At 42.7% G+C, this 22,349-nt stretch overlaps 1 protein-coding gene across 1 annotated transcript in view; it reads left to right on the top strand.

The window, feature by feature from the left end:
* The window catches only part of tln2b (talin 2b), a 75,298-nt gene that overhangs the window by 48,498 nt on the left and 4,451 nt on the right, over positions 1 to 22,349 (top strand). The window contains exons 22-52 of the mRNA XM_079163049.1: positions 50 to 163; positions 309 to 422; positions 547 to 681; positions 909 to 1,037; positions 1,145 to 1,247; positions 2,213 to 2,421; positions 2,808 to 2,927; positions 3,105 to 3,302; positions 3,781 to 3,920; positions 4,442 to 4,535; positions 4,997 to 5,086; positions 5,205 to 5,327; positions 5,937 to 6,080; positions 6,306 to 6,467; positions 6,618 to 6,758; positions 7,454 to 7,635; positions 8,372 to 8,504; positions 8,618 to 8,719; positions 8,865 to 9,035; positions 9,453 to 9,599; positions 11,201 to 11,302; positions 11,440 to 11,559; positions 12,226 to 12,372; positions 13,314 to 13,480; positions 13,856 to 14,039; positions 14,491 to 14,616; positions 16,142 to 16,258; positions 16,908 to 17,093; positions 17,423 to 17,530; positions 18,606 to 18,711; positions 20,399 to 20,523. Coding sequence (XP_079019175.1) covers positions 50 to 163; positions 309 to 422; positions 547 to 681; positions 909 to 1,037; positions 1,145 to 1,247; positions 2,213 to 2,421; positions 2,808 to 2,927; positions 3,105 to 3,302; positions 3,781 to 3,920; positions 4,442 to 4,535; positions 4,997 to 5,086; positions 5,205 to 5,327; positions 5,937 to 6,080; positions 6,306 to 6,467; positions 6,618 to 6,758; positions 7,454 to 7,635; positions 8,372 to 8,504; positions 8,618 to 8,719; positions 8,865 to 9,035; positions 9,453 to 9,599; positions 11,201 to 11,302; positions 11,440 to 11,559; positions 12,226 to 12,372; positions 13,314 to 13,480; positions 13,856 to 14,039; positions 14,491 to 14,616; positions 16,142 to 16,258; positions 16,908 to 17,093; positions 17,423 to 17,530; positions 18,606 to 18,711; positions 20,399 to 20,523 — 4,239 coding nt within the window. The remainder of the gene's footprint in view (positions 1 to 49; positions 164 to 308; positions 423 to 546; positions 682 to 908; positions 1,038 to 1,144; positions 1,248 to 2,212; positions 2,422 to 2,807; positions 2,928 to 3,104; positions 3,303 to 3,780; positions 3,921 to 4,441; positions 4,536 to 4,996; positions 5,087 to 5,204; positions 5,328 to 5,936; positions 6,081 to 6,305; positions 6,468 to 6,617; positions 6,759 to 7,453; positions 7,636 to 8,371; positions 8,505 to 8,617; positions 8,720 to 8,864; positions 9,036 to 9,452; positions 9,600 to 11,200; positions 11,303 to 11,439; positions 11,560 to 12,225; positions 12,373 to 13,313; positions 13,481 to 13,855; positions 14,040 to 14,490; positions 14,617 to 16,141; positions 16,259 to 16,907; positions 17,094 to 17,422; positions 17,531 to 18,605; positions 18,712 to 20,398; positions 20,524 to 22,349) is intronic.

Raw genomic sequence — 22,349 nt, forward strand, 5'->3', positions numbered from 1 at the left:
GCAAAAGTAATTGGTACTCTCGTGATTTCCATTTGTATCATTTGAACAGATAGCCGCTAAGCAGGCAGCGGCTGCAGCTACTCAGACCATTGCAGCTGCCCAAAATGCTGCTGCTTCCAACAAAAATACCGCCTCACATCAACAGCTAGTACACAGCTGCAAGGTATGATCATGTACTCTTGTTACTGATGTATTAAAAAAAAGTGAAATCAATGAATAAAACATCCTTATAATATTTGTTATATGCAGCTCTTTCAATCATCATGATGTGGATATGAAGCATACATTATTCGTGTGTTTTAATGCAGGGAGTAGCCGATAGCATTCCCCAGTTGGTGCAGGGGATGAGGAGCAGCCAGGCTCAGCCTGAGGAGCTTGGTGCCCAGCTATCCCTCATCATGGCCAGCCAGACCTTCTTACAGGTGAGGCCTTTCACCATGACACAGTCAGCTACTCTTAACCTCTCTGTCATCAGATACACATTCAAACACTGCTTCTTTAGTGCTTATGAAGTGTTGTTGTTGTTTTTCTGTCGCCATGGCTCAGCCCGGCAGTAAGATGGTGACGTCTGCAAAGTCAGCAGTTCCCACGGTGGCCGATCAGGCTGCTGCTATGCAACTGGGACAATGTGCCAAAAACTTGGCTACCTGCCTTGCCGAGCTCAGGACGGCAACCCTGAAGGTATCTACCGCTGTTAGAGAAAGCAGGAGTCATCTCATTGATGTACGAAATGTGTTGCTATCCGTTGTTTGTTGTAAGGCTGCACTTAGGTAAGCCCAGTTCTTTGATCTCATTTAGAGATACCAAGCACAGCATATAGGCTGGCATCCTGTCTGCACTGCATAATGGATGGGTGCTTGTGAGGAACATTTACTGTATGTGTGTGTGTGTGTTTGTGTCGTTTAAAGGCCCATGAAGCCTGTGGTCCACTGGAGATCGATTCAGCCCTCAAAACTGTACAGACACTGAAGAGTGAGCTTCAGGACGCGAAGATGTCCGTCATTGATGGCCAACTCAAACCTCTTCCTGGGGAGTCGGTCGGTACATAACAGTAGAAACGTCTGCTTTAAAGTTTAATTGGCACAATGAGGAGATCACAACTATAAATCAAATGGTTTATTTGTCTGTTCTTTTGCTCTCACAGCTGGAGAAATGTGCTCAGGATTTAGGAAGTACGTCTAAGGCTGTGGGCTCCTCCATGGCCCAGTTGCTGACATGTGCTGCACAGGGAAATGAACATTATACAGGTAAAAGAAGTGCATTGGACGAACACAGAAAGCAGGTCTCAAGAGCTTAAGTAGCTGTCTAGAGTAGTTGCATTGCCAGATATAACATATATATGTGGATTGCTGACTGTACATTTTAATAACAAAAACTTTTTCTTTAAATTGTGCCAAGTGGGAGTGTGAGGATAAAGCAGGCAGGGCAAATTATAACTCCTTTATTTGTACCATCACTATTGCCTTAAACTGAGCCCTTTTGAATCCAGCATGGCTCGACTGTTCTGCCGTCAGTTCTGGCCCAATTGAGGATCTCAGGGGAGAAGAGATGAAGACAGATAGAGAAAAGATTTTCTAACAATGAACGCTCCCGCTAGCACTTCATGCTGTGGCCCACAGTGCTGCTCACTACTCATTAATCTTATTTTCACTAGATTTAACATTCCATCAGCAAATGGCTCCACTTGGCTGGTTAATGCAATTTGATGCTTTTCTTCTCGGCTCTGTTTATAATAAGTTAAGGGCACCTCCCACGTGGAGCCGTATTTATTATATTAACTCATTTATTTAAACAATGAGGGCCTTTCAGCATCACAGTTTGTTCTCAGTGTGGTATGGCTAGCCCCTGCCAGCTGATTTGCACAATGCAATTACAATTATAGTAAAGACAGGAAATGCACATACCTCTCAGTTTGTATTGCTTAAACAGCACTGCTGCAAAGTAAAACTAATGAGATTGAAATTAATGTTTAGTAAAACGTCAGTTTCGATTTGTTCAGAAACATGGTTACTTACGCTCACTACATAGCATTTCCTTCATATCTATTAAATATTACACCTTTGTTATATGAATATTATGATGGATTATCAGACTGTATGTTCACTTTCTTGTATTTACAGATACTGTTATTATACTGATTTTGTTTTGCTTCCTGATATTTCATCCATCTTGGTTCCTTATGATCGAAATTACACAATGTGTTTGTTCGCAGGTGTGGCTGCCAGAGAAACTGCTCAGGCTTTAAGGACATTGGCTCAAGCAGCCAGAGGTGTGGCAGCCAGCACCAAGGAGCCTCAGGCAGCAGCTGCGATGCTAGACTCAGCCCAGTGTGTCATGGAGGGCTCGGCCATGCTGATCCATGAATCCCATCAGGCCCTGGTTCATCCAGGAGACGCAGAGAGTCAGCAGAGACTGGCACAGGTAGCATAGCTCCCAGTAATATGGATGATATTCATGTAGCGATCACATTGTTCCTCTCTCTCTCTCCACCGCTGATTTATAAAAATGTCTTCTTTCCATAACAATCATCCCCTCTAAGCGTTGCTATTTTCTCTCCTGCCTGGTATTCCTCCCTCAGGAGTGCCAGAGTAAGACTGATCATTCTCCTGCAGCCCTTCAGGGGATAAACATATTGTTTGGCTTATATCTGTGACAGCAGCATAAATTAGTGACAGGGATTACTGTGCGCCCAATTTACATTTGAGATGTTTGTCCCCTATAGCCTTTCTCTGGGACTTTGTATTGTGTGTCACATTGTTAGAATGACTAATGGCAGTCCATTGACAGAGCGCTGTGCTGTGTTTCAGGTGGCCAAAGCAGTGTCACACTCCCTGAATAATTGTGTGAATTGCCTGCCAGGCCAGAAGGATGTTGACATGGCCCTCAGAAGCATCGGTGAAGCCAGCAAGAAACTGCTGGTGGACATTGTGAGTCCCATCTCAACTTTTTTGACATTTAGTGTATTTGCACTTACACAAAAACATCTGTACTAAACCAAATAAAGTGAATAATATACCACCCCATAACTGAACAGGATATTTCCATCTGACTTTGACTTTGACTTCTGCAGTGTTCCCAAATTGATGTGTGTCTTGTCTTTGAAGCTCCCTCCCTGCAGTAAGACATTCCAGGAGGCCCAGAGTGATCTGAACCACACAGCAGCTGAACTCAACCACTCTGCAGGCGAGGTCGTCCACTCGTCCCGTGGAACGAGCAGCCAGCTGGCTGCGGCCTCGGGGAAGTTCAGCCAAGACTTTGATGAGTTCCTGGATGTTGGCATTGAGATGGCAGGACACACCCATGTAGGTTTCATGATCATACCATCCCCTCCACACTCTATTGAAACGGTTCCATTGTGATCCAATGTCAGCAGTACTTTACACACGGAGAGGAGCGCTCAAACCCTGATGGACAAAAATAATTAAATGCCATGTAGCCAAGCTTTGTTACACTTTATTTCCTAAGCTGTTTAAGTCATTTGTTAATTAGACCTGTTCGTCTAATTCATAGTCAGATGTAATGAGATCTTGTGATGTTCTTGTTCTGGTTATTTTGCTCATTAATTTGGAGAGATCTTCTGGGATTGGAGTTGATGTAGCATGACACCCAGCTTTAATCAGGCTCAGCAGCCTGCTGAGTGAGTAAAGAGGATAGAGATGGTATAGAGTCTTAAATACATTCTTTACAATACTTTATCTTTTGACAGCTGTTGCGATACAGTAAATACTCAAAATGCATCTGAAAAATCACCTGTATATTTCTTTGTCCTTGCTTGTGCAGAGCAAGGACGACCAGTTCCAAGTCATTGGTAATCTGAAGAACATCTCCATGGCATCCAGTAAGCTGCTGCTGGCTGCCAAGTCTCTGTCAGTGGATCCAGGTGCAGCCAACGCTAAGAATCTTCTAGCTGTGGCAGCAAGGTGCGATAAGATGCCGATAGCACCTGATATGTATCACACATTCTCTGTTCTCAGTGTTTGCTTGTAAACTGAGCCATTTTGTCCAAAACATGAATCCCAGTTCAGATTTTAGCTTTCATCAATTTATGTAAAATTCTGATTTTATACCTAAATGTCACAAAAATTATATCTGCTGTTATCTGTATGCCACTCCCAAGCTGTCTCTGTTAGGCAGTGCTAGAGGACGTATGGAGTGAGAAGCCAACAGCTGGTCCCGTAGGGCTTTGGGCCTGACTGACTTCTCTCTGTCTAATTAGGAAGATGGAAGCCTTGGCTAGCGCCTGTCCGTGCTCAGCAAAGCTGAACACAAACTCAAGACAATCTCGGCACTCCTGTGTTAGCCTATCGCAGTGAGAGGCCAGCAGTGCCATGCTTGAGTAGAAGAGCTTAAAGCATCATGTGTGAGCGAGGCCAGGTTGTGCGTGCATGTGGAGGACACATGTGAGAGCTAAAAAGCCTGTGTGGCTGCCTGTGTGTTTCAGGGCAGTGACGGAGAGCATTAACCAGCTGATCACGCTCTGTACCCAGCAAGCAGCAGGACAAAAGGAGTGTGACAACGCCTTGAGGGAGTTGGAGGTAGCCGTCCTCACGTGCACTGTACCACACACAGACTTTCCTTCTCGCAGGCCGTTATTTTGTTGCCTGTACATGCCTGTGTGTTTTTAATCAGGGAAACTAGATGCATTTTTCACCCTTTCCCTTCCATCTATTATCATTACTCTCGTAGAGACATTAACTTTACATGGACATTAAAAGCATAACTGTAGTAAGTGCACTAGTGACACTGGTTGAACCAGATAATTTTTGCATACCGAAGCCTACATTCACTTATACTCAAGTAACTGAAAATGTCAATAAGGCTGTGCATTTTAAAAGCTTGATTATCATTATTTATCACGGCGGTATGTTTCCATCCGTTTGATTTACATTTATAGTGTTTCCCTTCTCTTAGCTAAGTGGTTGATAAAAGAGTAATATAGCAGGGATGTGGTGTGTCCAGTGTAGTTTCGGTTCCTATCATCTCTGTCTGTGTACAGGCTGTCAGAGGTCTCCTAGATAATCCCAACGAGCCTGTCAACGAACTCTCCTACTTTGACTGCATCGAGAGCGTCATGGAAAATTCAAAGGTACAGGCTTTTAAAATAATCGTTTGAACTATATACTTCAACTGTCAGAGATATTTTACTTAGTTGATCAGTTGAGGATCTAATTTGTACTGGTTTTCTCCATTTCTCCATGCCCCAGGTCCTCGGAGAGTCAATGGCGGGTATTTCACAGCACTGTAAGACCGGTGATGTGGTGGCATTCGGGGAGAGCGTGGGTGTGGCGTCCAAAGCTCTGTGTGGGCTTACGGAGGCTGCAGGACAGGTGAGATCTGATCACTCTGAGTTACCAGGCTTCTGCTTTCGTCTGAGCTCTTTTTTTTACTTAATTTGTTGTTGTTTTTTAAATACATGCTTGAAATTAACCACGTTACATTTCAATCAGGAAAACAAATTGTTGAACCTTAAAAAATAGGGTGATACTGCCTTCTAAACAATACATAAACAGAAATGCAAACATCTTGACCGGGTGGAATCCGTTCATAAATGGCATTTAGACCTGAGCAGGACACTAGGCGTGACAGTGAGCCAGTTTCATTTGAGGATTTACAGGCTCTCTCTACTAACGCTGTAAAATAACGTCCTCGCTGCCGTGCAACATTCAGTTGGCGAGTCTGGAAAAGGGCACCCATCTGACAGATCTTTTGTTCCCCCTGAACAAAGCGTATGCACAATGTATACAATATAAATCTATGTAGGGATCTAGTCATATATTCATCTACTTATGTATGTATGTCATACAATGTTGACTGTGTGTGGGGGGTGTGTTAGCTTGTCTGTGACAACAAGTGAAGTCATGGAGGACAATAAAGAAATCTGTCTAGTGACAAACTGATACATTAACATAACTCTGTTTTTCTTTTCTGCCCTGTAGGCCTCTTATCTTGTAGGCGTGTCTGATCCCAATAGTCAGTCAGGCCACGAGGGGCTGGTGGATCCCATCCAGTTTGCAAAGGCCCACCAGGCAATACAGATGGCTTGTCAGAACTTAGTAGACCCAGCTAGTAGTCCCTCACAGGTAAGAAGGTCCATGTGGGGCCTGAAAACATTACAAGGCCATTCCCTGCCATATGGTACAGCGCACTATGTAGATCTTTAGTGACTGTGATTAAATGGCTCATTAAGCTGGAAAAACTTCAAATCGACCTGAATGTCATACATTATTCACTCTACACACCTCACCGGAAAGCCTCAATTCATACAACTCTGCCTGCCTATTTGTTGATGTTTCTTTGTTTGTCAGATTTTGTCTGCAGCAACAATTGTAGCCAAGCACACCTCGGCCCTCTGTAACGCCTGCCGCCTGGCTTCTTCTAAAACCTCCAACCCCGTGGCGAGGAGACAGTTTGTCCAGTCAGCCAAAGAGGTGGCCAACACCACAGCCAACCTTGTCAAAACCATCAAGGTCAACTCCCCAACTGATCAAAACGTTGAGTGTAAATTTGTTCCAGAATCTTTTCGTCCCGTGAGAAGCTGTGAATGTGTGTATAATTCAGCCGCTTACAAAAATATGACGGAAATGGGCAAATATTCATATGGCGTTGTCTTGTTTCAGGCCTCGGATGGGGATTTTTCAGAAGACAACAGAAACAGATGCCGTGTTGCTACGAACCCACTCCTTGAGGCTGTAGAAAACCTGTCGACCTTTGCCAACAACCCTGAGTTTGCGAGCATCCCAGCGCAAATCAGCAATGAGGTAGTCATCCATTTTGTTTGTTTGTAACGCCTTATTTAGATCGTTCTTTCTCATTCTTTCCACAGTTCCTCATTATTTAGCTGAAATGAATGAATGGCAATCTCTCATCAGATTTTCAGAAACATCCTATTAGCCATTTTTTCCGACACATCCTAAAGAGGATCTTGAAGCTTCTCTTAGAGACATTTCCTGAAGATGTTTGTGACTTCTGCACTCAGTCCCCTTCCAACAGACACTTTTGTATAAGCCAACACAGAAACGTTTGTACAGCGAACATGGGAATTGGATTGAGGTCCAATTTTACCTTTTCTTCTAACGTCAAGAAAAGAGTGGAAAAGATGGATTTTTCTTTTTCAATCTTAGCGGAGCAGTCCTGTAAAAGCTTTATGGCTGTAATCTATTGGAGGGCAGTGTTTAACGGCACTCTTTCTCAGCACAGCTGCTCTAATCTTCAGCTTGTTAATCTAATTGTCGAGGGAGGCTTTGGCTCGGATCATAAAGACTGAAGGTGTTTCTCCCTGCATCTGTGTAAAGCTGTCTTTCTAATCTCATCCCTCTCTTTGATTGCACCTTTGATCTCTTCAAGGTAGTCAAGGAATATTAACAACTCTGTCATACCAATGTGTCTAGGTCTTTGCTGTTGAGCTGCTACCTGGGCTGTTGTTTCACATGCCTTAATCTTTTCATTTCCACAGGGCTCAGCAGCTCAGGAGCCTATTGTGCGTTCAGCCCGCTCCATGCTCGATAGCTCCACTTACCTTTTAGAAACAGCCCGCTCGCTGGTCCTCAACCCCAAAGACCCTCCCACATGGTCCATACTGGCCGGTCACTCCAGGACAGTCTCTGACTCCATCAAGAGTCTCATCACCTCCATCAGGTTGGTATTAATCCCACCTAATGCCACATCTGTCCCTGCAGGATTATCCTGAGTCAAAGTTTATAATGGTTTGCTCACAGTGAGAGGGGAAAAGAAATGTTTCTGAAGCCAGAGGGCTTATCCTATGATATCTGCTCGGCTAAGCAATAAATTGCCACAGTTGTTAATATCTGTTGAGATTGCCGCTGCCTTGTAATAGATTAGAGAACGCTATAGAGCAGTGGTGAGATGATGAGCCGCGGTGGATCTGCAACACATTCTAGCAAAGGTAGTTCCTCACTTCTATCTTCATCATCATCATCATCATCCTCCAGATCAGATGCATACATGGTTGCCTGGTGACCTCATGGTGATGACAACACTCCCGGCCAAAATCCCTGTAAAACCACAACATGTCTATTTTACATTTGATTAAACAAACAAGATAGAACAGGTTACCCAGTGAGCGTTAGAGGTTTCTTTTAGTCCTTTTAAGCTGTCCCTCTGCTTCCAGTCTGTATGCTGAGCTCAGCTAATCGTCTGCTGCAGCTTCATATTGAGTAAAGATATGAAAGTGGTGTCAATTTTCTCATCTAACTCTCGTCAGAAAAGTGGGAAAGAAGTATTTCTCAAAATGTCTTAACTATTCCTCTTAATTAAATTTGGATTTTTTTTTTTCCCATTATCTATACTTTTAATTGTATTCTATATTTATTGCACAATAATGAATGTATTTTTTCAACATTCCTGATGATAGGGACAAGGCACCAGGACAGAGGGAGTGTGATTACTCCATTGATAACATCAATAAGTGTATCCGGGACATTGAGCATGCTTCCCTAGCTGCAGTTGGGCAGACCTTGCCCTGCAGAGATGATATCTCCATGGAAGTGAGTTCAAGTACCCCGTCAGCTCTATCTTGTCCGAGTGAAAGAACCTAATGGGATCTGTAGTCATTCTGGTGTGACTTATACCGTAATTCTCTGCCGTTGTAACTCACCAGGCACTTCAGGAGCAGCTAACGTCCTCTGTGCAGGAGATTGGGCATCTGATTGATCCCGTCTCCACAGCGGCCCGAGGCGAAGCTGCCCAACTCGGACACAAGGTGCTGGTCTGACCATATATCCTTTCATCCCCTCTAGATTTAGAAAGAAAAACACAATCTGTCTGTTTTCTATCTTGTAATCCAACCCTTCCTCAGACATCTCTCTTCATCACTCTTCATCACTCTACATCACTCGTTCTCACAGGTGACCCAGCTGGCGAGGTACTTCGATCCTCTCATTGTGGCATCGGTGGGCCTGGCCTCTAAGCTGTACGACCACCAGCAGCAGATGACCATCCTAGACCAGAGCAAGACCCTGTCTGAGTCTGCCCTGCAGATGCTCTATGCTGCCAAGGAAGGCGGGGGAAACCCAAAGGTACGAAGCAGTTCATAAAGCTGCAGTGTGTTTAGCCTACCATGATCACTATTTCGAGGGTGACCTGAGATATTAAGCTACATATCAGCAGGTCAAGACAGTAATGTAGTCATGTTTTTTTCCAGGGTTTATCTTTTGTTTAAGGGGATCATGAAAAACTTTTGCCTCAAGTTATTACTGGTGTATAGCGTGTGAACTTTATTACATTTTGAACTCGAAGTTTGAATTGTTAGAAAATAGAATAGTACAAGTAATTACAGCAGCAAGAGTCCAGCCTGTTGAAGGTGTCCTCTAGTGAACCGCTGCGTACTTACCAGCTGTAGGGACACTCCGGAGCTGTTGTCAAGCTGATCAATTTCCTTCTGGCTAAACCGAGGGAGTGTCACAGAAACGTTAATTAGCTGACTGTGTCCCCAGGCGTCCCACACTCACGATGCCATCTCCGAGGCAGCCCAGCTGATGAAGGAGGCCGTGGACGACATCATGGTGACTATGAATGAGGCAGCCAGTGAAGGGGGCATGGTCGGGGGCATGGTGGAGTCCATCGCTGAGGCCATGGGCAGGGTGAGTAGCGATTGTGTTTTCATAGAAAATGCACGTTTGTGTCATAACATCTCACGAGAAGTCTGCTCAGGTGGTTTTAAATGGATTTCAGGTTGACACTTATTCCCCATCTTATTTGTCTGAAGGCAAAATGAGCCTTCCCTGATAGAATAATTCCACAGTGAGTGTGTCCTTGTCAGTGACTCTCATTAGTCCAGTAGATGACACGTTTTAAATCCACAGCCCACTGGTGATGTTAGCTGTCACTCATCCTGCTGGGGGGACATGTCACAGTGTTGACAGCACAGTTAATAATTGACGATGATCTGCTCATACTCTCACTTGTCTCAGGTCTTATCCTTCATTTACATTTTTCTTCCTTTCTTTTTATTTTTTTTATTTTACCCTCAGCTTAAACATAACAGAGCACGCATCATTAAAACACCATTAGCATATATAAAGTGGAACCATTTTACAAGAATGCTAACATAAAAAAGGTTTCTATGTTCCCACTAATGGCTTTTTAATTGTTAAGAAATTATACATCAATTAACATGTTGACCTATAAAAAGAAGGTGGGTTGCCAAATTGTTGCACATATTGGTATTGCCAGCATAGCTTGATTTATCTTTTGTAGCGACCTTTAAACTAATCACCCTCAGTTTGGACTATCCCCCACAATAATGTACCTTCTAGAATAAGGCTACATGGTGTCATGGTCAATTTATTTATAATGTATTCATATTTTCAGCTGCAGATGAAATTGTAATGTGAGAAAATCCTTCCATTAATATCCATCAAGTTTGCCGTCATAAATATGCTAAACTTCATATGTTTGTTCTATAGCCTGACCGATACTGGATTCTGATACCAATATTGGTATTTGAGAGTTCAACTATAATGTATCAAGTATTCATTTTTTAACCTAAGCACAAAACATACACATGCAAAAGGATTTCTTTAAGAATTATAACCAAGATATGTTCTGAGACATTTTTTAGGTGAAAAATACAATTGCTCTCTGGTTGAAAAACTGCATAATGGAGACGTGGTTAATAAATCATATCTTGATCATTTCTGTACTGCAATTTCTTGCTGCGTATGAGCCAACACATACAATAGATAGATATCTTTACAATAGCTAATACTTGAGTATATATTGTCCCTTCAGGTTTAATGTTCGGGCTGTAGTTTGGTCTTTAGCCATCTTTCAAAAATGAGTAAATGCAAGGGACTCATTAGTAATATCTGCACAATAAAAACAAGTCAATATGCATTGGCAGGTGATCAACAATACAGTCCTTCACTTCATTATACGCTGATAACCTGGAACCAAAAGATAATACTAATCTATAAAGCGTTAATTATACAATACAGAATAATATCATACAGGAATTCACAGCTTCTTACAGAAGCTTTAAGACCAGGCTAATTATGAACAATGAATAGAATAATCAATTAAAACCTCAAAACCCTTTACAGTATGCTTTATTGTAAAGTGGTACCAAACTAAATCAAAAGTCTTACATACAGTAAATTGGGGTGCCTAGTGTAAAAACACATAGGATAGCTATGTGCTATGTACTATAGATAGATAAGTACTAAATGGCTGCTCTTCACAGCTGGATGAAGGAACACCTCCTGAACCTGAGGGCTCCTTTGTGGACTACCAGACCACCATGGTGAAGTTCTCCAAAGCCATCGCTATCACTGCGCAGGAGATGGTAAGATATTCATGCCTGACTCTGTGTGTGGGTGTGTTTTCCATCATGTTTCCGATCTAAAATGACAATATGTGTCAGTAGGGCCACCGAAACATTAATCTGCCTCTGCTGATGATGTCTGTCCTGTCTGTCGCCAGATGACCAAGTCAATAACCTGTCCTGAAGAGCTTGGCGGCCTTGCCTCTCAGGTGACAGTGGACTATGGACAGCTAGCACACCAAGGACGCCTTGCTGCAGCCACTGCAGAGCCAGAGGAGGTGAGAAGCCGCGCTCTCTGTCCTACGGAGTACGTGGGGAATAATAAATACATCACGCCGTAAATCTTTTTGTAATTCAGCACCTGAAATGTCAGACTGAAATATCAGCTTACTGCAGGTCTGCATTTTACACCAAAAACATGCTTTCCGATGTATTCCTCACACACTGACCAGAGCAGATGTGTGCTGTTCTTTGTATTGACGCCCCTTCCTCAAGGCTGCTCCCGACTCTGTGAAATGAATCAGAAATACGCGCATCCTGCCCCCATTGCTCTCAGCACCCACACAGTATTTCCTTAAAGCGTTTCTGTGTAGTCCAGAGCACAAAAATGTGTGGAAACATTTCGCTAATACGCACGTAGCTCTTATCAATATCTTGTGTTTAACAGGCTGCTAGAAACCCTGCTGGTTACCATAGCGACATTGTGCCTCTATCTAAAAGCTTATAGTGATGCTCATCATCAAGTACCACCCACCCGTGAATCTCAGTCTGTAAATTAAAGGTGTAGTGCCAGCGTTCCCTCTCTGAGGGTGCTTGAAATCATTTTTCATCCACCCGCTGGATAAGAGACGAGCCAGTTTAGGATATGATCATAATTGTGCAGTACAGTGGCACAAATGAGAAGATGGATGCAGTGTAAGTCAATGCCTGGTTATGCTTTTCAGGTTGGTTACCAGATAAAGACACGGGTGCAAGAACTGGGCCACGGCTGTATCTACATGGTCCAGAAGGCTGGAGCCCTGCAGCTCAGCCCCACGGACAGCTTCTCCAAAAGGGAACTCATCGAGTGTGCCCGCGCAGTCACGAAGAAGGTAAGCTATGTGGACTGAAACTGGTACAGCATCTATAACTCATGCATAAGGAAGCTTGTTTATATTTGTTTTTTTTTCATTCATCTCTCAGTACAGTTGAATAAAGTGATAGAAAACATATCGGCGTGTGCTAACGTCAAGATTTATGAATAAGCTTTTCAGGAGTGAATAAGTGACCACTATACTGTAAATGACAGGTATGCTTTGTATTTTATTTTGTATTCATTATTTGCTATTAAGGCTTAGCTTTAGCCTTAATGTTGAAGTAGTATAGAGTCAGAAGAATATAGGGTTAATGTATGTTATTTTAGGTGGTAATAACTGGTGCTTTACTGTATTATTGTACCAGTCATGCAGGTCATGAGAGCATTCTCTCCTGATCACCCTCACACTGTGCAGTTAATGATAATGTCTTCCTGCTGTGACCCCGGAAGCTGCTAACCTTGCTGCTCACACGTTGGAATTTCTTTCCACTTTAAAGGATTTGATTCAGGGCTCATACCAAACTTGAATCATTTGTGGTCTCCCGTTTGCTGAGATGTGAAACCTGTGCCTTTGTTGAAATGTACCTCTTAGGGCTTTCCTTTTATTTAGGAAGGATGGGCAGACAGCAGTTTTCAAGGGAGATGCGTGATTTGCAGAGTCAGGCTCATCGGCTTAAATGTGATTGTGCAGCAGATTCTGATTTCATACATGTTTAACCCTGCTGTCTGTCTCACTCCCAGCGTCCTCATTTAACCTATAGCACGTTCAGATCTTTCCCTCTAAACACTTACAACCTCACTCACCTGATGTAGAAATGTTCTGTCAACACCCTACAAAGAGGAAAAGCTGCTGATTAATCATTAAAAATGTGCACGTTTTTTTTTTTTAACTCCTCTGAAAACCGCATGTTTGAAGGACCTCTCTGCATATCTAATGCTATGTTTGACATGTTCCAGGTGTCCTTGGTACTGTCTGCACTGCAGGCGGGGAACAAAGGCACCCAGGCCTGTATCACAGCAGCCAGCGCGGTTTCTGGCATCATCGCTGACCTGGACACCACCATCATGTTCGCCTCAGCTGGAACCCTGAGCCCTGAGAACGAAGAGTCTTTTGCAGACCACAGGTGCAATGACCTTGACCAAGACATGTGTTAAATGAAAACCTCTAATCAACAAAAAAGATACATGTTTGAATTTGTTTAAAACAAAAAAAAAGGTGTATATGATTCATAGGTTTCGTGAGCACAGAGGAAATACATCTAAATAGTTCAGTTATTTTTACATTGTGACACCAGAGCTCCCTTTTTCTTTTGATGACTCACTCAGTGCAGTTTGCCAATAATACTCAATATTCAGATGCATTTCAAATAATGGATGTAAATTAAAAATCCTTGCTAAACACACATTCTGTTAGAAAACCAACAGCATCCTTTCACATTGCTGGTTCTTGATTGTGTGACTTTGGAGCAGATTGTGACACAATGTGTCCCGTCCCTCAGGGAGAGCATCTTGAAGACAGCCAAGGCGCTGGTGGAGGACACCAAGCTGCTGGTTGCTGGAGCTGCGTCCAGCCAGGAGAAACTGGCCCAGGCTGCCCAGTCCTCAGCCAAGACCATCACCCAGCTCACTGAGGTGGTTAAACTGGGAGCGACCAGCATGGGCTCTGAGGACCCCGAGACACAGGTGATAAAAATCTAAAACACATTTCCACTAAAGAATGTCTAATACAACCACAGATGTTTCAGCCATATGTGGTCACAGTTGTACGCCTTTTTATTTCTAACAAAGCTCAGTTATTGCTTTTTAATTCAGCTGCACAGAGCTTTAACCATCTATTATAACCCATTATCATTGTACTTTTCTGTAATATTATTCATCTACAATGAATGTCTTTCTGTACACCCAGCATTAGATTCTCTGTGTAATTGCAGATTCATCTGATACACATTGTGTCTCCTCTTTTCCTCTGTGTGTATGCCTCTATCTCTGCCCTTCACTAAGTCTGAAGTATCATGACTACAGTAGGTGGGAGTGATAAGAGCTGCAGTGTTAAATCCTCTCCCCAGGGTGCTACTGATAAACCTATGCTCTGACCATTGTGCCGTATTGATTCCAGCTCTATCTATCTCCTCAGGTGGTTCTGATCAACGCGGTGCGGGATGTGGCAAAGGCTCTGGCCGACCTCATCGGTGCCACCAAATGTGCCGCTGGCAAGCCAGCTGACGACCCGTCCATGTATCAGCTGAAGAGCGCTGCCAAGGTAAAGGGAAATGCACTGCTTTGGCAAGTGTCATATCTGGTTTAACTGTGTATTGATTTCCGTGCTGCGAGTCTCCAATCTATTTTTCAGCTTATGCTTCCTCACGGAGCGAGGATACTGCATGTAGATATATATTCTCTGTTTTGATTGACGTATCTGGCTGCACAAATAAGGAGTTTTCAAAAGAATGATATGACAGTCCTTATCAGGGTTTGGAAGGTATGTGCATGCAATTGTGTATGAGAGAGAGGGTTGGTATGCTATACTGAATGATATCTCCCTCTATTGTGACTGTTGAGACAGGCTAACAATGTATTTGTGTCACGTCAAGTCAGTTTTATTTATATAGCTAAAAAAAACAAATTAGTCTCAGAGCGTTTTAATCAATTATTAGACCCAATACAAAATACATTAAAGGTGAAACAAATGGGCAAAACCTCAAAAAAAGCAACACATGAAGGATTCCTCTTCGGGAACATACAGATATGCAACAGATGACGTATGTACGGTAAATAGACAGAGATAGAATTAAAATATGGAGAAACAAAAATGTGAAATCAATAAAAAGTAAAATTATCATATGAAGTGCACAAAAAGTGTACTATAAAGCAAATGCAGGGTACTGTTAAGAAGTTTAAGAGTTTCAGGCAAAGTGTACATTTAATGTTTTTCTTATGGAGACTGAATCTCCAGACTGACCTCCAGCCGGCGCCAAGAGCTGGAAGAAAGTGGACTATTCATACAGAAGAAGGGAGAGAGTTGCCATTTAACTCTTGATCGTCATGACCACTGTCACTCCTGCCATCCGCTGACAACTGAAAACTGGAGATCAGACCTTTTTGCATGTAACCTTGGTGCAGCTGTGGTCACTTGAATAGAGAAACAAAGATCAAAGTATGTAATCAGTGACAGAGCCTCAGATACCTCGAGACCAAAGATGTGCTCGTCTTCCGCAAACGTCCTCATAGTATTTATTTATTGTTCTCACGACTGTCATCCCAAGAACAGCATGTAACTCTAACTGTTGCATGGGGTTCCTTATGTTTTCTCATCTAATTGGAATTAGGGCCACCCATGGACCCGGTCATGTTGACAGATTGTTTCTGTTCCTCCAACATATGGTGACCTCCAAATGGGACCCTCTCAAACGCCTGGTGATCATGTTGCTGGAATTCCTAACTTAATAATACACTCTTTGCTGAATGCAGCACTGACAGAACAGAATGTATCACCATGAACAGAACTTGAATCATTTATTTTCCCATCCTAGCTGTCAGTCAATAAACTGTATTACAAGTAGTAAATCATACTCTTTTCGATTTGAAATGCAACCTTCATTCTTTTGTTGAGCAGCTGATGTCTTTCATTTTCATTAGAATATCACCTTCAACACATATTCAATATATGTATTGGAATCAGTAAAGAAGGAGGCATAAAATATACTTTATTGTTTTGCAGCTAAGGGGAAAGAGCTCCACCTCCTGGTCTGACTGTGAGCCTCATCCTTTCTCCCTTTCTTTGACAGGTCATGGTGACCAACGTAACGTCTCTTTTAAAAACCGTGAAGGCAGTGGAGGATGAAGCGACTCGCGGGACGAGGGCACTGGAGGCCACTATTGAGTGCATCAAGCAGGAGCTGACGGTAAGAGCTCCTCACAGACCGAACCTCTTCTTGATTGTCTTTTTGAGAGTCAAGGGATGAGACACCGCTTCTTTGCAAAACTGTCTCACAGAGGGTCAGGGATATCTGCGTCTATTATTCTGAACATAACAAGGGAGCTATTTGTTCTTTTTCCTTTATTATCTGTCCTGCTCCTTTCCTCCTCCTTCCCTCTCAGCCCCTGCAGGTTTCTCACAGCTCTTATCAGGGTCTGGGTACCAGGCGCAGGCAAAGTGAGAAAGGAGGAAGATTTCAAGAGCTTGTTTCTTTGTAATTTGCTGCTAATCCTTATCGGAGGACCCCGAGCCCGAGAGGAGGCTTTACCAAGAGCCGTATTCAACACAGTCTAGCGAACGCCTAATTATACAGCACGAGACGTGCTGTCTTCCTCACGTGTGCACTTCCTAATTTCTTCTCTTAGAATATTCCCATCTATTTTAAAGCTACTACGGATAACTTAACTTAGAAATAGCCAATATTCTTGCTGATGGTCATATAGCGTCACCAGTATTAAATTGAGGCTCTTTCATAACCAGTTAAAAGTTATTTGTCGTGTCTTTAACATATCTGAGCCCCTGTCATGCCTACTATGTATCCAACTACCTGTGTCTTTGGGTTCTCATCATGTCAGGTGTTCCAGTCCAAGGACGTCCCGGACAAGTGCACGACACCCGAGGAGTTCATGCGCATGACAAAGGGCATCACTATAGCAACGGCCAAGGCAGTGGCCGCAGGAAACTCTGCTCAGCAGGAGGATGTGATCGCCACTGCCAACCTGAGCCGAAAAGCCATCACCGATATGCTGACTTCCTGCAAGGTGCTAATCCACACCACTCTGCCAGAACAGGCCTCACACAGACATCGTGTGAGCCCAGCCTGCTGGGAGCAGATAGGACATTAGAGTCTACTTTATGCTGGTAGTGACTCAGTCATTTTTCAATGTCGTCGGAGCTGCAGTCAGGATGTCCTCAGTGACTGCAGAGCACAAAAACATCGAAAATATGTGGTTTGTGATTGGCACTAGATAATGTGCATATTCCAGACCTAACATAGATTGTTTTCACTTTTGTATCAGGACATTGAAATGCAATGTTTGTGTCCTTTTTTTTGAATTCACACCACAACATTGTTTTCTCACCCTTCCAGCAAGCAGCTTGCCACCAAGAAGTGGGCGAGGAATTGAGGAGCAAGGCCCTGCAGTACGGCTCTGAGTGCACAGCCGAATACGTCAACCTTCTGGAGCAAGTCCTGCAGGTTAGACTTAGACAGTCCCGTGACTCATGAATAAAGGATGGAAGTGACTTGCATTTGTGCGTGTAAATGTGTGGATGAGTGGATCCTGGTATTTACTTTTACCAATATATTTATAAATTGATCTTAGCCAAAGCCTGATGTAGCTTATTCCTCTGTGCCACAGACCTAGATCAAGAGGGATATGTTTGTGTGTGTGGGATCTATCCCACATACCGTACACAGTCCTCGTGCTGTAAAAACTGAAGGACAAGACTGGAAAAGCCCCAAAGAAATGCAATACGCAGCCCTTTATAAAAACTAAATGTATATATTGTTGTCCTGTTTTTAAAAGGGTGATGTTTTTGTAGGAAGAAATAGGTTTGGGGTTGAGTGTCACAGTCAGGGGTGGGGAGTCCAAAGTATTGTTGGTGTTCTTTCCCCGAGGCTCATTATCAGGAGGAAAACTATAGAATAATGCCAGCCTTATCCTTGAAAGAATGTCTCATGAATGATAACCAGCTTTCACAAATGAATGACAAAACTGAAGACTTGAGATTTGCTTCATGCCCACTTCATACACATGTTTGTTACCACATTCATCTTAGAAATACCTTTAATTAATAAAGAGGATCCGATTTTAATTCTGAGCACCTTGTTGCATAAAACTGCATAATAATCAGCAAAACCTTTTTTCATAGTAACACTCCCCATGCGTTATGTTAAGACAAGTGTGTTGAGATGTAAAACATGTTAATCAAGGTATTAATTAACTTAATTAATTAGCTCATATAATTAGTTAGGAGTACATCGTGTTGATTCTGGCAGGACATTAGCCACTAAAAGTAACTTGTGTTATAATTTGTGGTTGAATATAAAGAGTGGGCTGTCGCTATATTCAAGTTAATCATTAGTGTTGCCGAGTAGTTTTTACATAAATTGCCCGAAAAGTTACAGAGCAGGTATACTGTAAATGCTTTTTTTATCAGCTATCCCTGGCAGTCGCGTGAATGTTAATCATCTTTGCACTCTCGCTCGCGTCTACACTACGTTTACTCTTGCCTCTTGTTCCTGTGTTGGCGGGCTTTTGTATTCTCAGGTGCTGCACAGGCCCATACCCGAGCAGAAGCAGCAGCTGGCCTTCCACTCAAAGCATGTGGCAGCGTGTGTGACAGAGCTCGTCCAGACAGCTGAGGCCATGAAAGGTGAGGCCACACACACACTGTCACACACTCTTACACAATGCACACAAACAAAAGTCAGGCTTGACAACCTTTAGTTTCTGGTGACCTCATTCTGACAGATTAAATGGACCATTGGACACTTGACATCTATGTATATTTAGGATTCCAAATGCTTATGGTACCTTATAAAACAGAATAATGTTATTTTATTTGGAGGCAGAATTTTACAGAAGCGTGTGTGCTGTCCAACAATTGTTGGCAGCTGATTTAGATTTTAAATTGAGACATTATAGCCACCGCAGTGTAAAACTAGGAAAAGCTGTAATTGGAAAATACAGTCAGTTTGAAGCAAAAGGATTTCCATGAGGAAGCAAGTCAATTTTATAAAATGTAAATCGAAACAAAAAACATGACAGGATTGTGGAGATGTTAGAGATTAGTCAAAGGAGTCCTAATCCTCTTGTGCATGAATAATGTCACGGTGTTATTGAGTTAAACCACAAAACCTGTCTGCGTCTGTAATAAAGATAGGTCATGAAAATTACTTCAGAATATTCGCATCGCAGCGTAGAGTGACTGCCGTGGAAACGAAGCTCTGTAGATCGTTATGACGCAGAGTGTTTCCTATAGAAGCTGCACTGCTGCCTCTGACAGCAGTAATAGATTGTGTTTGGATGATAATTTGATTCCAGCGTATAGCCTGAGACCCAGCGGGGCTATCCACTTCACCGCTCTAATGTCCCATGTGCTCTTTCCCTCTCTCTCCCCCTCTCTTCCATTGCCGCCTCAGATGGAGGTAAGTGGGATATGGTGTGTTTTGTTCCTCCAGATCACCTTTCATAGAGTCAGATGGGGGTAGCGGAGTAGATGGCTTGGGGGTGGGGGTGCAGAACAGATTTCCCCAGAGCTCAACATAATCTATGAAAACATCGTTCCATCTGCTTTACCAAGCTGTTCCCAAACAGCTCCGTTTTATGGGCACTTAAAATACAATAAAAAGACAATGATCCATCAAATGTGCATTTCTTCTAACTTTTAGTTTATCTTGTTTAACTTTGAGGCATTACTGTCACAATGCAAACAATTCTTTGGAGTGCATAGAGCTCATTTTCTGCAGCTGAAGTAGGGGGAGATTTAGCATCTCTGTGAGGCCTGGATTGTGTGAATGAGTTATTATTGAAGAATAATTTTGACCTCTTGTTACATAAAATCAACAGAATGATTGGGCCTCATGCAAGACAAGCACAAGCACTTGTACAAACATGTTTATTCTGAAGTGGCTTGAATGAGTAATTTAGGAGAACTCGCCGCATTCACCATTTTTCTCGTATTTTGAAAATTCCTCTTATGAGGAAATTGTACAAGTGGTCTAGACCTGTCGTAAGAGTCATGTGCAGCCTGCTGTTAGGCAGGTCAAAGTTTGTCACTAAAGGATTATATATTTCATTACTTAATATTTTAAATTACTATATATACATTACACTTCATAAATATGTTGACATTATCCTGTTTGACTTATCGGCTAATATCATTCTAAATGTATTCATGTAGCCAAACAATATCACCAATAATTTAAATTGGCTTTTGATGCTCCGGTTGCAGGAAGTGACGTTAGGAGCCTTTTCTGAATATGACGTTGCACACTTCCTTTGTACTTGTGTGTATTTATATGAAAACCAATGTCTTGGTATGTGTCAACCCCTTTCAGGTTCAGAGTGTGTGGACCCCGAGGACCCCACTGTCATCGCTGAGACTGAGCTCCTTGGAGCAGCAGCGTCCATTGAAGCTGCAGCCAAGAAACTAGAGCAGCTGAAACCCAGAGCCAAGCCCAAGGTATAAGTGCCCCTCTCAACCCTTTCCACCCTCAAAACCCATGCACAGCTTTTTGCCATTAATCAGCAGGGAGTCGATGTGAGCCAAAGGTAGGAAAAGGTGACACTGACTTTGAAGTGGAGTCATTATTTTCAGTGACTGGGGAGCTATCTCGATGTCATTAAAGGAGAAAAAAAAATGTTTGTTCCTTACACTTGCCATGTCGACTCAGACAGCTGGTCTGGTGAGCTAACATCTCATGCTCAGAAAACTTTCTTCAAAGGCACTTCTGGACATTATTTTGAGTTGTGTTGCCAGGAGACGCAATTATGGGTCCTCGGATGGGTCCTCAGGCTTATGTTGGAGAGTTCAAATGTGTGATGAACTGTTGTGACCCTTTCCGAAAGAGAGGGCCTCCGTCTTATTGAACGTATTTCCTTTATTGTATTGCAGTGTTCCTAATTTCTAAACTAAACTGAGGGAGGCTTTTTTTTTAGGCTGTTATTCGTCCCCCTGGGAGATGGTAGTGATAGTGCCCTTGGAAAGTGATATTTGTTTTATATTGGTGTGTATGTAATACAGGGTCGTGTTTGTGGTATTGCATGATTGTGTTGTTTGTTTATTTGTCTCTGGAGACTGGATAGTTGGATCCCATTGTTCTTCCTCCTGTGCCTGTAGTGTTTTCCCCCTTTTCTATACCTCATCCTATACACAGAGTGAGCATCAGTTCACCCCTCTGCACATATAATATATATTAAAGCATATTTAGGCTACCCCACTTTTAATAAAGCCCGTATAATGCTCTGTCTCGCACTATAATTCCACAGCTACAGACTGCATTTATGAGGACCTTTGTGTTTATGAAAAGGGATTAGTGAGTTAAAAGCTTTGCCTCTTTTTAGTTTGTCAGTGTCTCCCTCTAGTGATCGAACAGGAAACAAGCTTTACAACACAGCATTTAACAGGAGAGTACCACTGGATTCTACTACATTTATTCCCTCTTGTGAGGACAGTTCAATTATTTTACATGAGCATGCCTTACTATCGCCTAAAGTCAGAAACTGGCTAAAATATTTGCCCTGTTTTCATATACTGTGCACACATTATTGCTCAGAGGGATTCCAGCCTTAAAGCTCATTCAAGTAGTCCACAAAGTAGTCTGAAACCATTTCATAGGACCACATATGCTTTTTTGAAATTATGATAATGTTCTTCCTTTAGTTTCTTTTTTTTTTCAAGAGACAGATCTAACAAATCTCACAATTCATAGAGGCATCAAGCCCCTCTAAGGTCTGTAAACTAGCCCCTTAGATTGAAACAGGTATAATTTGTCTGAAACAGCTTGGATTCTTCCTCCTCTTTACTCCCTCTCCTCTGTGCTCCTTTGTCCCGCTCACACTTTAAGAAAAGGAGGACTCTGATGCTCCCAGCATGCTCCCTTGTCCCGCCTCCCCATCCCTCTCTGAGCCGTTGTATACCTGGAAGCCTTCTCTGCAGGGCTCTGTCTGATATGTTTGATATATTAGGTTGTTATTCAGTCCAACTATATATCAAACATATTCCTACAGTGTCCCGCCCTGTCTCCAGCCACGTGTGCCTTATGTGTTTATGGAGGTCTGTGGTCAATCACATGCTGATGACTGCTGAGGCAGAGATTTACTAGCCGTCTCTGAACTGATGCACTGGGATCGTCATAATGGTGTTTAGTTCAGGTTTGGGAAATGGAACATCATGTTCGATTGTGCTGATTGTGAAAGAACATTTGGCAGTAGAATGAACATTTAGGCAGTGGCTACCATTGAGGACACTGAGGTCATGCACTCAGTATTTTGTGAGTTTTACGAAGC

Source organism: Pholis gunnellus (genome assembly GCF_910591455.1).
Source record: "Pholis gunnellus genome assembly, chromosome: 7".
Classification (NCBI taxonomy): domain Eukaryota; kingdom Metazoa; phylum Chordata; class Actinopteri; order Perciformes; family Pholidae; genus Pholis; species Pholis gunnellus.